General features: G+C 56.7%; 1 protein-coding gene across 2 annotated transcripts in view; it reads left to right on the plus strand.

The window, feature by feature from the left end:
* The window catches only part of FBLN2 (fibulin 2), an 88,577-nt gene that overhangs the window by 20,079 nt on the left and 56,421 nt on the right, over window positions 1–12,077 (plus strand). For both annotated transcript variants that reach the window (XM_003826237.5, XM_003826238.5), the window contains exon 2: window positions 1,220–2,566. In XM_003826237.5, the coding sequence (XP_003826285.3) occupies window positions 1,261–2,566 (1,306 nt within the window). In that variant the 5' untranslated portion in view covers window positions 1,220–1,260. The remainder of the gene's footprint in view (window positions 1–1,219; window positions 2,567–12,077) is intronic.

Consider the following 12,077-nt stretch of genomic DNA (forward strand, 5'->3'; position numbering starts at 1 on the left):
CTTGGGCCAGGGTGGAGGAGGGAGGAGGCATGAGGACTGGTGAGAAGGTGGCATTTGAGTGGCCTGTGCAAGATGAGAGGGGAGAAGAGAGCCCTTGGGGGTGTTCAGGCCCAAGGGCCTGTGGGAGGGTCGGGTTGGGATGGCTCCTGCAGGGCCTTGAGTGCCAGGCTCAGCTGGGAATCCAGACCTTTCCTTTCTGGCCATGGGAAACTGGGGCGGGCTGTGGGGCCGTGGCATGTCGGGGCCAGCTGCTCTCAGGCCAGACTGGGTTCCCTGGGAAAGGGGAGGAGTGGTGGGCAGGGAGGTGGCGGGGCTGTTCCAGTGGAGATCAGAGCTGAGACTGGAGTGGGGACAGGGCCTAGAGATGGAAGGAAGGGGTAGAGACCGTGGGGAGGGAGTGGAGACAGATTGCGGGGAGGGAGTGGAGACAGATTGCGGGGAGAATGGACATGACTGGGGGAGTTGGTGGGGTGTTAGGGACAGCAAGGCATCAGGATGCATTTGCCAGTGCTACTGGGGAGGGGGACAGGAGCGTCCCCTGGGGCTAAGCCTGCAGTCCCGAGGGTCTCAGAGGTGTGTTCCTGAGTCCTAGGGTCTGCGGGCTGGGGCTGTAGAGGGGGTCTTGTTCTTGCCCAGCATTTCCCCACTGACTGTATTTTCTGGCCAGCAGCTGTGGTGCGTGGCTGGGGACTGAGTCAAGGATCTGGGGGGAGGGATTGGTCGGGTGTGTGCGTGGGACTGTGCGTGTGAGACCGCCCAGGGTGTGTACTGGCACGTGGGCATGCTGTGGGTGAGACAGCGTGTGTGACTGCATAGAGGATTATGGGGCATATTGCCTGACGTGCCCTGGTGAGTGTGACCGAGTGGGTGTGGGGCTGTGCATGTGTGTGTGTGGGCACGAGGGCTCACTCAGAGGACCTGCCTCAGAATGCAGGTGAGGATGGAGGATGGAGTGGCCCAGCAAACACATGTGGGGCTGTCAGTGACTCCAGGTCAACACCTGTGGCACCCAGCGACTAGACACTCACCTGTGTGTGATCTGACCCATGTGTGGCGGAGCCTGTGTGTGTGTGTGAGGCAGTCCTTAGTGTGCTCCTGGGGATGAGAGCATGCGTGTGAGGTGGCTGAGGCTGGGCCCCCTGCCCGCGTGCGTGCCGGTGTGCACCGTGTCTGTGTATGCACACCCAGTACTGACAGGCTTCCTTTCTGATTCCCCCAGGGTCTTACAGGAGAGGGGACCGTCCTGGGCTGGCCTGGACCATGGTGCTGCTCTGGGAGCCTGCAGGAGCCTGGCTTGCTCTGGGCCTGGCCCTGGCCCTGGGCCCCAGCGTGGCCGCAGCTGCCCCTCGGCAGGACTGCACGGGCGTGGAGTGCCCGCCGCTGGAGAATTGCATTGAGGAGGCGCTGGAGCCGGGTGCCTGCTGCGCCACGTGTGTGCAGCAGGGCTGCGCCTGCGAGGGCTACCAGTACTATGACTGCCTACAGGGTGGCTTCGTGCGCGGCCGCGTGCCCGCCGGTCAGTCCTATTTTGTGGACTTCGGGAGCACTGAGTGCTCCTGCCCACCAGGCGGCGGCAAGATCAGCTGCCAGTTCATGCTGTGCCCGGAGCTGCCGCCCAACTGCATCGAGGCTGTAGTGGTGGCTGACAGCTGCCCACAGTGTGGCCAGGTGGGCTGCGTCCACGCGGGCCGCAAGTACGCCGCTGGCCACACTGTTCACCTGCCACCCTGCCGGGCCTGCCACTGCCCTGACGCCGGTGGAGAGCTCATCTGCTACCAGCTCCCCAGTTGCCACGGGAACTTCTCAGATGCCGAGGAGGGTGACCCCGAGCGACACTATGAAGACCCCTACAGCTATGACCAGGAGGTGGCCGAGGTGGAAGCAGCAGCAGCCCTGGGGGGCGAGGTCCAGGCGGGTGCAGTCCAGGCAGGCGCAGGGGGCCCCCCAGCTGCTCTGGGAGGTGAGAGTCAGCCACTGTCCACCATCCAGGCACCCCCCTGGCCAGCTGCCCTCCCCAGGCCCACAGCGGCTGCTGCCCTGGGTCCCCCAGCCCCAGTGCAGGCCAAAGCTAGGAGAGTGACCGAGGACAGTGAGGAGGAAGAAGAGGAGGAGGAGGAGAGAGAGGAAATGGCTGTCACTGAGCAGCTGGCAGCAGGTGGCCACAGGGGGCTGGATGGGCTGCCCACTACAGCCCCAGCTGGACCCAGTCTTCCTATCCAGGAGGAGAGGGCAGAAGCTGGGGCAAGGGCAGAAGCTGGGGCAAGGCCTGAAGAGAACCTCATCCCGGATGCCCAAGCTACGTCCCGCAGCACTGGGCCGGAGGGCGTGACTCATGCACCGGGCCTGGGCAAGGCTGCTCTCGTCCCAACTGAGGCCGTGCCTGGCTCTCCCAGGGACCCAGTCAAGCCCAGCCCCCACACCATCCTGTCCACATCACTGCCTGATGCAGCCTGGATCCCACCCACCCGGGAAGTGCCCAGGAAGCCGCAAGTTCTGCCCCATTCCCACGTGGAGGAGGACACAGACCCCAACTCTGTCCATTCTATCCCCAGAAGTAGCCCTGAAGGTAAGACCCTGTCCTGGTTCCTTCAGGGCACTTTGTGTGGGAAGGGCAGCCTCGGGCTCTGGCCGCTGCCCCAGGTCTCTGCCTGGGGCTGGGGATGCTGGACTGTGGGGCCAGGCCTAGGGTGGCCACCCCAGGCCCTTGGTGTGAGCAGGAGGCTGTGAGAGTGCACCTTCTCCCAGGCCCAGCTCTTGGGATGGGATGGGTGGGTGGGAGTGGGGTTCCTGTTGTGGGAGGTGCTGGGCCCCCTGGTAGGGCTGCGGTAGTGGTCAAGGGTCCAGAAGGTGCACATCTTCAGAGCTGGGGGCCCTGAGGAGGGTTCCTGCCTCAGCCCGGTAGGCCCCCACGTGTCCTGGCAGGAAATGCGAAGGGCGGTCTCTTCTCAGCTGCCCCGGTGGCTGGCCTGTGGCCTAGGAGCCTAGCATGGCCACCTCTGCCAATTTTTCAACAAATGTCAGCCAGAAAACTGAATTTTATGTGACATCTTCCCATTTCTAAGTGTCTGCAGCAAATTCTAATCTCACAAGCATGTGTTGTAGAAAGAAGTGAACTCGTGGACAGAGGCGAGGTGGGTGGGCCATTTGAGCAGGGGCGCTGGCCATGCTGGGCCAGTGGAGGTGGTGGGGCCACACCAGCTGTACTCTCACTCCATGGAGGCCCCTCTCCGAGCTGGTCAGGCAGCTTCCCATCAGTCCTTCCAGCAGCACCGAGTGCTTACAACCATGTACGCTGTTTCACCCTTGAGGCAACTGGGGCTCGAGGGTGGTGCTGGAGGCTCAGGTCACACAACCAGTGAGCAGTGGGCCTGGAAGGCCCTGGAGCCTGCACTCCTGACCCTATATCCTCCAAGCCACCTGACACAGAGTTCAATACACTCCATCGGGCACATCAGAGCAGGCAGCCAGGACCAGGGCACCCAGGCTTCAGATGGGGACCGGCCCAAGGCTGTGCAGAGGCTGGTAGGCGGCCCAGGCCTCTTCTTGCCCATCCATGCCTGCTCCCAGCAGGTCCTCCATAGCCCAGCACAGTCAGACACCCCATTTGAAGACCCCATGAGCTGTGGCGAGAAGGGGAATGGTCCGCTGAGCCCACCTAAGAACCGTCCTCAAAGGGCGCTGCTGCTAAACAGGGGCCACAGCCCCCACGAGGCCAACCCCTTCCTGCTTACTCTAGGAGCCTTGAACTCCTGCAGGGGGTGATTCTGTCACATCAGCTGGGGGCTTGCAGATCCGGAAGCCTAGTCTAGCTTCCATGGGGACCTGGGGTGATGCTCCTAAGACCCCACGCAGGTTTGAAACCCCCGTGGGCCAACACTGGAGAGGAGAGGCTTCAGGAGTCCTCTAGCAAACAGGTTAATCTGGGTGGATAACCCTGTGCTGCCACAGCCTAGGGAATCTGGGGGCCTCACAGACCCATAGACATTGGAAAGGCCCAGAGCTCCCTCAGTGTGAGAGGGGACAGCCCCGCACCTGGGGGGAGCACCTCAAACACAAATCAGATCATGCCACCTTCTGCCCTATATGGCTCCCTCCTGCCCCTCCCCAGCCTCTTCTCACACCAGTCAGAGCTTCCTTTCAATCAAGTTCAATTCCATCTGGCTACGGGGCCTTTGCACGTGCTGTTTCCCCTGCCTGGAGCACCCCCTTCTCACCACTGCCCACTTATCACCTCATCCTCTACATTGCAGCTCAAGTGGAAGCTCAAGACTCCCTGCAGGGAGCCTTCCCTGACCCCCAGGAGGAGTCAGATCCCCTGAGTGAGGCTCACCACTTCACTCCTCAGCTCATATCACTGCTCAGAACATCACACCTCTGTGAGTGCTGGGGTCTCTATCTCCTCCTCAAAGCCCCAAGCTCCCCAAGGTCAGGGTCTCTGCTGGGTTTTGTGAACCCTGTACATTCAGCATCTTACCGGCTCCTGTGCACATGCTGGGCACTCAGAAGCCACTGTCAGAGGGTGGGCCGGGCGTGGTGGCTCACGCCTGTAATCCCAGCACTTTGGGAGGCCAAGGTGGGTAGATCACCAGAGGTCAGGAGTTCGAGACCAGCCTGGCCAACGTGGTGAAACCTCAAATCTACTAAAAATACAAAATTAGTCTGGCGTGGTGGCAGGTGCCCGTAATCCCAGCTACTTGGGCGGCTGAGGCAGGAGAATCACCACCTGGGAGGCAGAGGTTGCAGTGAGCCAAGATTGTGCCATTGCACTCCAGTCTGGGCGACAAGAGTGAAACTCAAAAAAAAAAAAAAAAAAAAAAAAAAAAGGGAACCACTGTGAGAGGTTGAAGAGCTGAAGAAGGCAGAAGAGAAGCCTGCTTCCACCACTTTCTGCCCCTGTGTCCACAGGTGCCTGAGCTCCCTGTAGCCCACTCTCCACTCCTGTAAACTAAGAGGGCTGTTGTGAGGACTACGCGGCTCAGTAATCACAGAGCGCTGAGCACGGTGCCTAACAGAGTCACCGTGTTGAGGGGCGTCTGCAGTGGACAGCAGCAGTCATTTGAGTTTTAGGGTTTCCCTGTTAGCCAGAGCATCACAGCATTCAGATACTCCTGCCCTGCAGAACCTGCGTGTGTGAGGCCCTGAGGAAGGGGCCCCTTTCCTGCCATGCATTCCTGGGGCCACAGGCTGTGCTGAGAGGCCTTCTGCAGGTCAGGGGCTGCCCCCAGCTGCTCTGGGAACCTCCGACCTCCTGAGGGCCGCCGTGCCCGAGGGTTCCTCCGTGTGGCCCTCCATTGTGCCAGCCCTGCGGGAAAAGCCGCCTTCACGAAGCCCCTTGAGTGACAACAGACGTCAGACCCCTTCTTCCCAGCCCAGGGAGCCGGGCATGTGGCTTCCATTAGGCCACATCTGGACATGCTCAGAGGCAGGGACGGCCTGGCCGAGGCAGTCTGGATCCCTGGCAGGGCTCCAGCTCAAAGACAGGACCCCCAGCCCAGCCAGGCCTGGGGCACTGGCTGGAAACCCCTTCTCTAGGCCCCAGGGCTGCCATGGCAACGTGGCTGGAGGGGTCACTTCCGGCCCCATTACCTCCCTTTCTGCAGGGCCCAGGGCTGAGCAGGGCAAAGCCACCTCCCCAGCTTCTCCTCACCAAGGGCTGCTCCATCATCTAGATCCCCCAAGGCCTCCCCCAACAACAGCAGCCAGGGGCGCTAGGGTCCAAACCCCACTTCCCCCAAGAGGCTCAGTTGGGCAGCCCGATCCCCCACCCGCTGGGCTTCCATCTCCCACCCCTCCCATGCTGCGTGCACATGGCCGTGACCAGGGATAAACCTGCCTGTGTACACCCCTGTAACGCCCTCCTCCCCCATTAGACTCTAAACGAGGGCGAGGTTGCGTCTGCCTTGCTCACTGTCGCAGCCTTGGCTCAGTGAGGGTGCTCTGTGAGTATCTGTTGAAGATATCAGCGGGTGGGCTGAGGACAGACGGTGACTAATCATCGTCACATTTCTAATTGCTCAGCAAGTCCTCAGCTGAGCGTTGGACACAAATTAGCTCATTTAATCCTCAAAGCAGCCCCATGATGCAGGGACTTCCCTGCTGCTTACAGATGGAAAAACTGAGGCACAAAACCATAAGCCGCATGCTCAGATTCTGTGGGTTGAGCCAGAGCCCATGAATTCGTGATGACAAGTGGGCCATGGGTGGGCAGAAGGGTGAGAGTTGGGGTGCGGCTGTGGATGTTTATCTGGCCAGGCCTGAGCTTCTGGGTCCCCTTTGAATTCATCCTCTACCCCTGGGTCCTTAAACCTTCCATTCCCTGCACACCAAACGCTGCAGCTGCCTGTCCCTGCCCTAATTCTGGTCTCTGGGCCTTTGCGTTTGCTGGGTCCCCTGCCAGATCAGCCGTCAGACAAGATAAGGGGGACTCAGTTGGGGGCCTCACAGCCAGCAGGCCTCATCAAAGCCCACACCTAAAAAATCTATTTGAGAAAGCTCAGGGCAGAGGGGAAAACTGGGGCTCCTGATAACAAAGCTGCTCTCTAGGATCCCACAGCCCAGACCACAGAGAGGCCTTGGGCATCAAGAGGCAGGACTAGGGGCCAGGGGTGGGGCTGCTTCTATTTCAGAAACCCTGGAAGCTGCACTGCATGCACCATGCTCCTGAGCCTGGCTGCATGCCCTCCCTGGCACACGTGCACTTCATTACACACTCCACCCACAACATGCATGTTCCCCTCCTCCCCCATCCCAGCCCACCACCTCCCACCACCAGGTCCCGCCTGTGACCTGGTGCTGCTAGCCACACCTCTTGGACTGTGCTCTGCTGAGAATAGGGAGATGGAGCCTACCTCCCCAGCTTGTTGGGAGGATCATATCACAGAAACAAGAGCCGGGCACCCAGGAGGTGCTCGGCAAGGGCGAGTTCTGTGCCCTGCCCACCATAAGCAGGCTGGAAGCAGAGTTGGCAGGGGTGGCAGCTGGTAGGCCTGGAGGAACCCACAGAGACCCCAGTTTCACCCTCATTGCATGTGCATGTGCTTTGCACATGGTCCATGCCCAGCAAGTGCTGTGGGAGGACTTGGGAGATGGGAAAACAGGATCCAAGCTGGTTAAGAGCCTTGCCCAAGGCCACAGCTATGGGCAGCAGAATGAGTAGATGGGAACACTGCTGACACTGCAGAGCCCCTCATGCCCCCTCCTTCAGTAAGCCTTCCCAGATATCACACAGGCCTCTCTTCCTCACAGCCCCCAGTGTGTGAACCAAGTCCATACTGGTTCATCTCTGCCTTCCCAGGGACGCCAGGACATGCTCAGAGCTGACACCTGATGAAGGCTGTAGAGTAAATGATATGGGATTGAACAAGACACAGGCATCCAACTGTGGGGACAGATCTCTAGAAACCTCAGAAGGGAGACAGGAAGAAAGTAGAGCTGGAGCTGGGGGAGGGGGCTGAGTGAAGGCACAAAGATTCAGGAAGGCTTCCCAGGGGAGGTGCTATCTGAGCTGGCCAGGAACAGTGTAAGCAAATGCTTGGAACAGAGGGGAGAGAGGTCGGAATGCTCAGGATGGCAGGAGAACTAGGGTGAGGAGGAATTACTGAGAGAAAGGGTGGTCAGGGGGATCCCCCCCCCCCGGTTCACTCATTTATCCACCCAGTATTTATAGAGCTCCAACTGTGTGCAGGCCCTGCTAGAGGCCCTTGGGCTCTGCAGAGAATATGAGAGGTATGGTCCCCACCCTCACCTCACAGTGCTGACATTCTGTTGGGGAAGAAAACAGTAAACAAGTCCATGGGAATTATCTGCTGTAATGTCAGGTATTGCTAAGAGAAATTAAAGCAAGGTGAGGCGGCTCACACCTGTAATCCCAGCACTTTGGGAGGCCGAGGTGGGTGGATGGATCACCTGAGGTCAGGAGTTCAAGACCATCCTGGCCAACATGGTGAAACCCCTGTCTCTACTAAAAATACAAAAATTAGCTGGGTGTGGTGGTAGGCACCTGTAATCCCAGCTACTCAGGAGGCTGAGGCAGGAGAATCGCTTGAACCCGGGAGGCAGAGGTTGCAGTGAGCCGAGATTGCGCCACTGCACTCCAGCCTGGGTGACAGAGCCAGACTCCGTCTCAAAAAAAAAGAAAAAAAAAGCACAGTGAGAGGAAGGGTGGGTGGACAGGGGAGTCCTCCCTGGGGCGGTGACCTGAGCAGAGAGCTGAAAGGAGGGGAGGAGCGAGCCACGCGTGCACCTGAAAGAGGGAGCACCTGAAAGAGGGAGCGGCGAGTGCAAAGGCCCCAGGGCAGGAAGGTGCCTGGACAGGAGGCCAGTGGAGCCGAGATAAGTGGGGGAGAGGGAGGGGGATAGGAGATCTGGGAGGTCACTGGGGCAGGCTGTCCAGGGCCTGTGGCCACCATGAGGACTTTGGCTTCTACTCTGAGGTGAGAGCTACAGCAGGGTGTTGAGCAAAGGGGTGACACTGGCCAACTTATGTGTTAACAGGATCCCTGGCTAGGAGGAGTGGCAGAGTTGGTACAGGGCCCTCACAAGGAGCTCCCGAAAGGGAACACATCCTCTCTGTTGTCAGTACAGAGACCCAGAGCACAGCTGTGCATAGAGGCTCTGCCGGAGAGAATGGGAGCAGGTGGCTGCCCCAGGTCCACAGAGCTCCGTGGCTGGACAGGTGCCCTGCATTTGCTGCAGTCCCCTCCAGGCCAGCTCCCCAGGTCTCATTGCCACCAGCCCGGGGGCAGCTGGGTTCAGGCCCTCTGCTCAGGGGCATCTGTCAGAAACAGCAAGTTTCACCCTGTGGCAACCTGGAGATACTCTGCGTGGACATCCCATTTCATGGAAGAGAAAACTGTCATCTTGGGGCTGTAGCAGGGGGCCCCAGTCTCCCAGTGGAGGAGGAGGGCTTGTGGTTCCCATGGGGGACCTAGAGGTACAAGTGGGTCTAGGTGGCTGGTAGCTGGGTGCTCCCTGTGTTTGCCTGCCTGGGCAAAATGCGTGCATTTCACAGCTGGACCCAACCCATCTTGAGGGTCTGGGGCCAAGGCTAGGCCTGCGGTGGGTTTCTTTAATTTTAAAAACTAACTCTGTTAGTTTATGCAAATAAAACCACTTTATTGAGATATTATTTGCATGTCATAAAGTCCCCACTTTGAGGGAGCAGAATCTAGTGGGTTTTAGTAGATTTGGAGTTGTGCAGACATCCCCAGAATCTAATCTCAGAGCACTCCAGAAAGACACCCACATCTGTAGCGGTCACTTTCCATTCCCTCTTTCTCCCAGTCCCCGGTAGCCAGGAATCTTCCTTCTGAGTCTATGGATTTGCATATTCTGGATACCCCTGGACTCTCTGGGAATCATGCACTATGTGGTTTCTAGTGTGTGACTCTTTCACTTAGCACGATGTTTTCAGGGTCCATTTCATGTGGTAGCATGTGTCATTAATTCCTTTTCGTGGTTGAATAATGTTGTATGAATATACCACATTTCAAGAATCTGTTCATCTGTTGATGGACATTATTCTTCCAGCTTTTCAGTATTATGAGTAATGCAGCTATATATATTCATGTGTAAGTTTTTATACGGACACATGTTTTCATTCATCTTGGGAACATATCTAGGAGTGGCATTGCTGGGCCACATGGTAACTCTGTGTTTAACCCTTAGAAGAACTACCAGCCTGAGGCCGGGTGTGGTGGCTCACACCTGTAATCCCAGCACTTTGGGAGGCTGAGGCAGACAGATCTCCTGAGGTCGGGAGTTCAAGACCAGCCTGACCAACATGGAGAAACCCCGTTTCTACTAAAAATAAAAAAATTAGCCGGGTGTGGTGGCGCATGCCTATAATCCCAGCTGCTTGGGAGGTTGAGGCAGGAGAATCGCTTGAACCTAGGAGGCGGAGGTTGTGGTGAGCCACGATCACGCCTTTGCACTCCAGCCTGGGCAGCAAGAGTGAAACTCCGTCTCAAAGAAAGAGAACTATCAGACTGTTTTCCAGAGCGACTGCACCATTTTACATTCCCACCGGCAGTGCACAAGGGTTCCAGTTTCTCCACATCCTCACCAGTTGTTATAGCCATCCTAGTGTGTATGAAATAGCATCTCATCGTGGTTTAGATTGCAATTCCCTGATGACTAATGATGCTGAGCATGTGTTCATGAGATTGCTCTAGAAACTTCTAGAATACGCAAGCACACATCCCATTAACCTCAAAGTGATGACATCATCACACTGTCATGTAGTCTCCGGAGAAGTCCGCTATACACTGTGCTCTGGGGGAGAGTGTATGAAGAAGGCAACCGATGTCCTAATGTTATGACAAACATAATTTTGACCTTATGGATCCCTGAAAGGGTCTTGGAGACCCTATAGGGCCAGGACCACACTTGAGAACCACTGGTCAGTGCAACTACAAGCATGTAGGTGCGTGCACGTATTTTCACAAGCACTAACATAGGATGCACAGCGTTCTGTTCTGTGCCTTTTTCAAATAACAATGGATCTTGGAGCTTTTCCCTGTCACTGCATGGAAAGTCCCCTTTCTGTGTTTGATGGCCGTGGTGCCCCACAGCATGCAGACCCCATCTTTGATTTACCAGTTCCCTTACTGATGGATATTCAGGTTGGTTCCAGTCTTTTGCTCTTAAAAAGCGATGCTGCTGTGAGCATCTCTACACCATGCCCCAGTGTGGAATTGTGAGGTCGATGTATCTGTGCTTTTTTTCTTTGTACGCTGTTCATTGACACATAACCACTAGAACCTGTCAGAAGCACACAACTCAAATGAATTTTCCCAAGTGAACACACCTGTGAAGCTGACCCTCAGATCATGAGACAAGAGCAGGCCCTAGGAAGCCTCCTTTGTGCCCCTCCTAGGAAACCACCTCTCTTGACTTCTAATGGCAGAGGTTAGTTTTCCTGCTCTTAAACTTTTATAAATGAACGACCGTGCCATTGTGTGTATCGGCAGGGGGTCTTTTTGATTGTTGCATAGTGTTCCGTTGTAGGGATCGACCCTGCCTAGCTTGTTGTTCCCCGGTTGGGGGCATTGGGGTTGTTTCCAGTGGAGGCCATGAGCTTTCTCTGCCAGGCTTCTGGTCCTTATGCCTGTGCATTTCAGTTGAGAGGTGCTGGCTGGCTCAGCTCTAGGAGATATGGATGTATTTTTTTTTATATGGATGTATTTTTATAGCCCTGGTAGACGTTGTTCACTTGTTCGCCCTGGAGGGTGTACTGGAGTTTACTTAACACCTGCAGTCATGAGAATGTCTCTTTCCTCGTTCTATTCATGCGACAAGTATTTACTGAGTGCCTCTCTCACCGTTGCAGGAGCTGGGGAGACAGGGTGAGCAAAACAGACAAGACTGGAGCTGCCAGTCGTGGGGTGGGGATTCCCACAGTCAACAAAATGAACATCTGAAATCTGGCACGTTAGATGGTGAAAGTGCTAAAGAGGAAATTAAGCAGGTTCTGGCCTTTGCCAGTTTGAGAGGTGGGGAGCAGCCTCTCCTGGTGGTTTTAGTTTGTGTGTGCGTAGCTCTCCACCCACCTCGTCTGAGGGTTCCCCAGTGAGTCTCACTGGTCACACTCCCACCAACACTGCTGTGGGGTGGCCTTCCTGCCATTCTCGCTAAATCAATGTTAGTCTTTCCTCCTTGGACACACCTCGGCCATGTATAAATTACCCATTGTCACAGGAATGCAAGTGAGGCAACCACAGCTCCTCCGTAGCCCACACAGTGCACATTTATTATTGCTCCCAAGTCCACGGGCCAGTTGGGCAGTCCTGCTAACCTGGCCAGGCGTGGCTGACACCAGCTGGGCCTGAACGTGTGTCTGTGGTCACCTGGCAGCTCAGCTGGTCTGGGATGGCCTCAGCCAGGATGGCTCATGTCTGTGCCACGTGGTCTCCAGCTGGTTAGCTCTGGCGTGTTCTCATTGTGGAAACAGAGGTCCAAGAGAAAGATTAGAAACACACAGGTGTTTTAATTTAGGATCTTGAAGATGGAGAGCACTCCTTCAATGATTAAGATAGACTTGAGATGGAGATTGAGATTTTATTACTTCCTGGGGGATA

This window comes from Pan paniscus, chromosome 2 (assembly GCF_029289425.2).
Source record: "Pan paniscus chromosome 2, NHGRI_mPanPan1-v2.0_pri, whole genome shotgun sequence".
Lineage (NCBI taxonomy): Eukaryota > Metazoa > Chordata > Mammalia > Primates > Hominidae > Pan > Pan paniscus.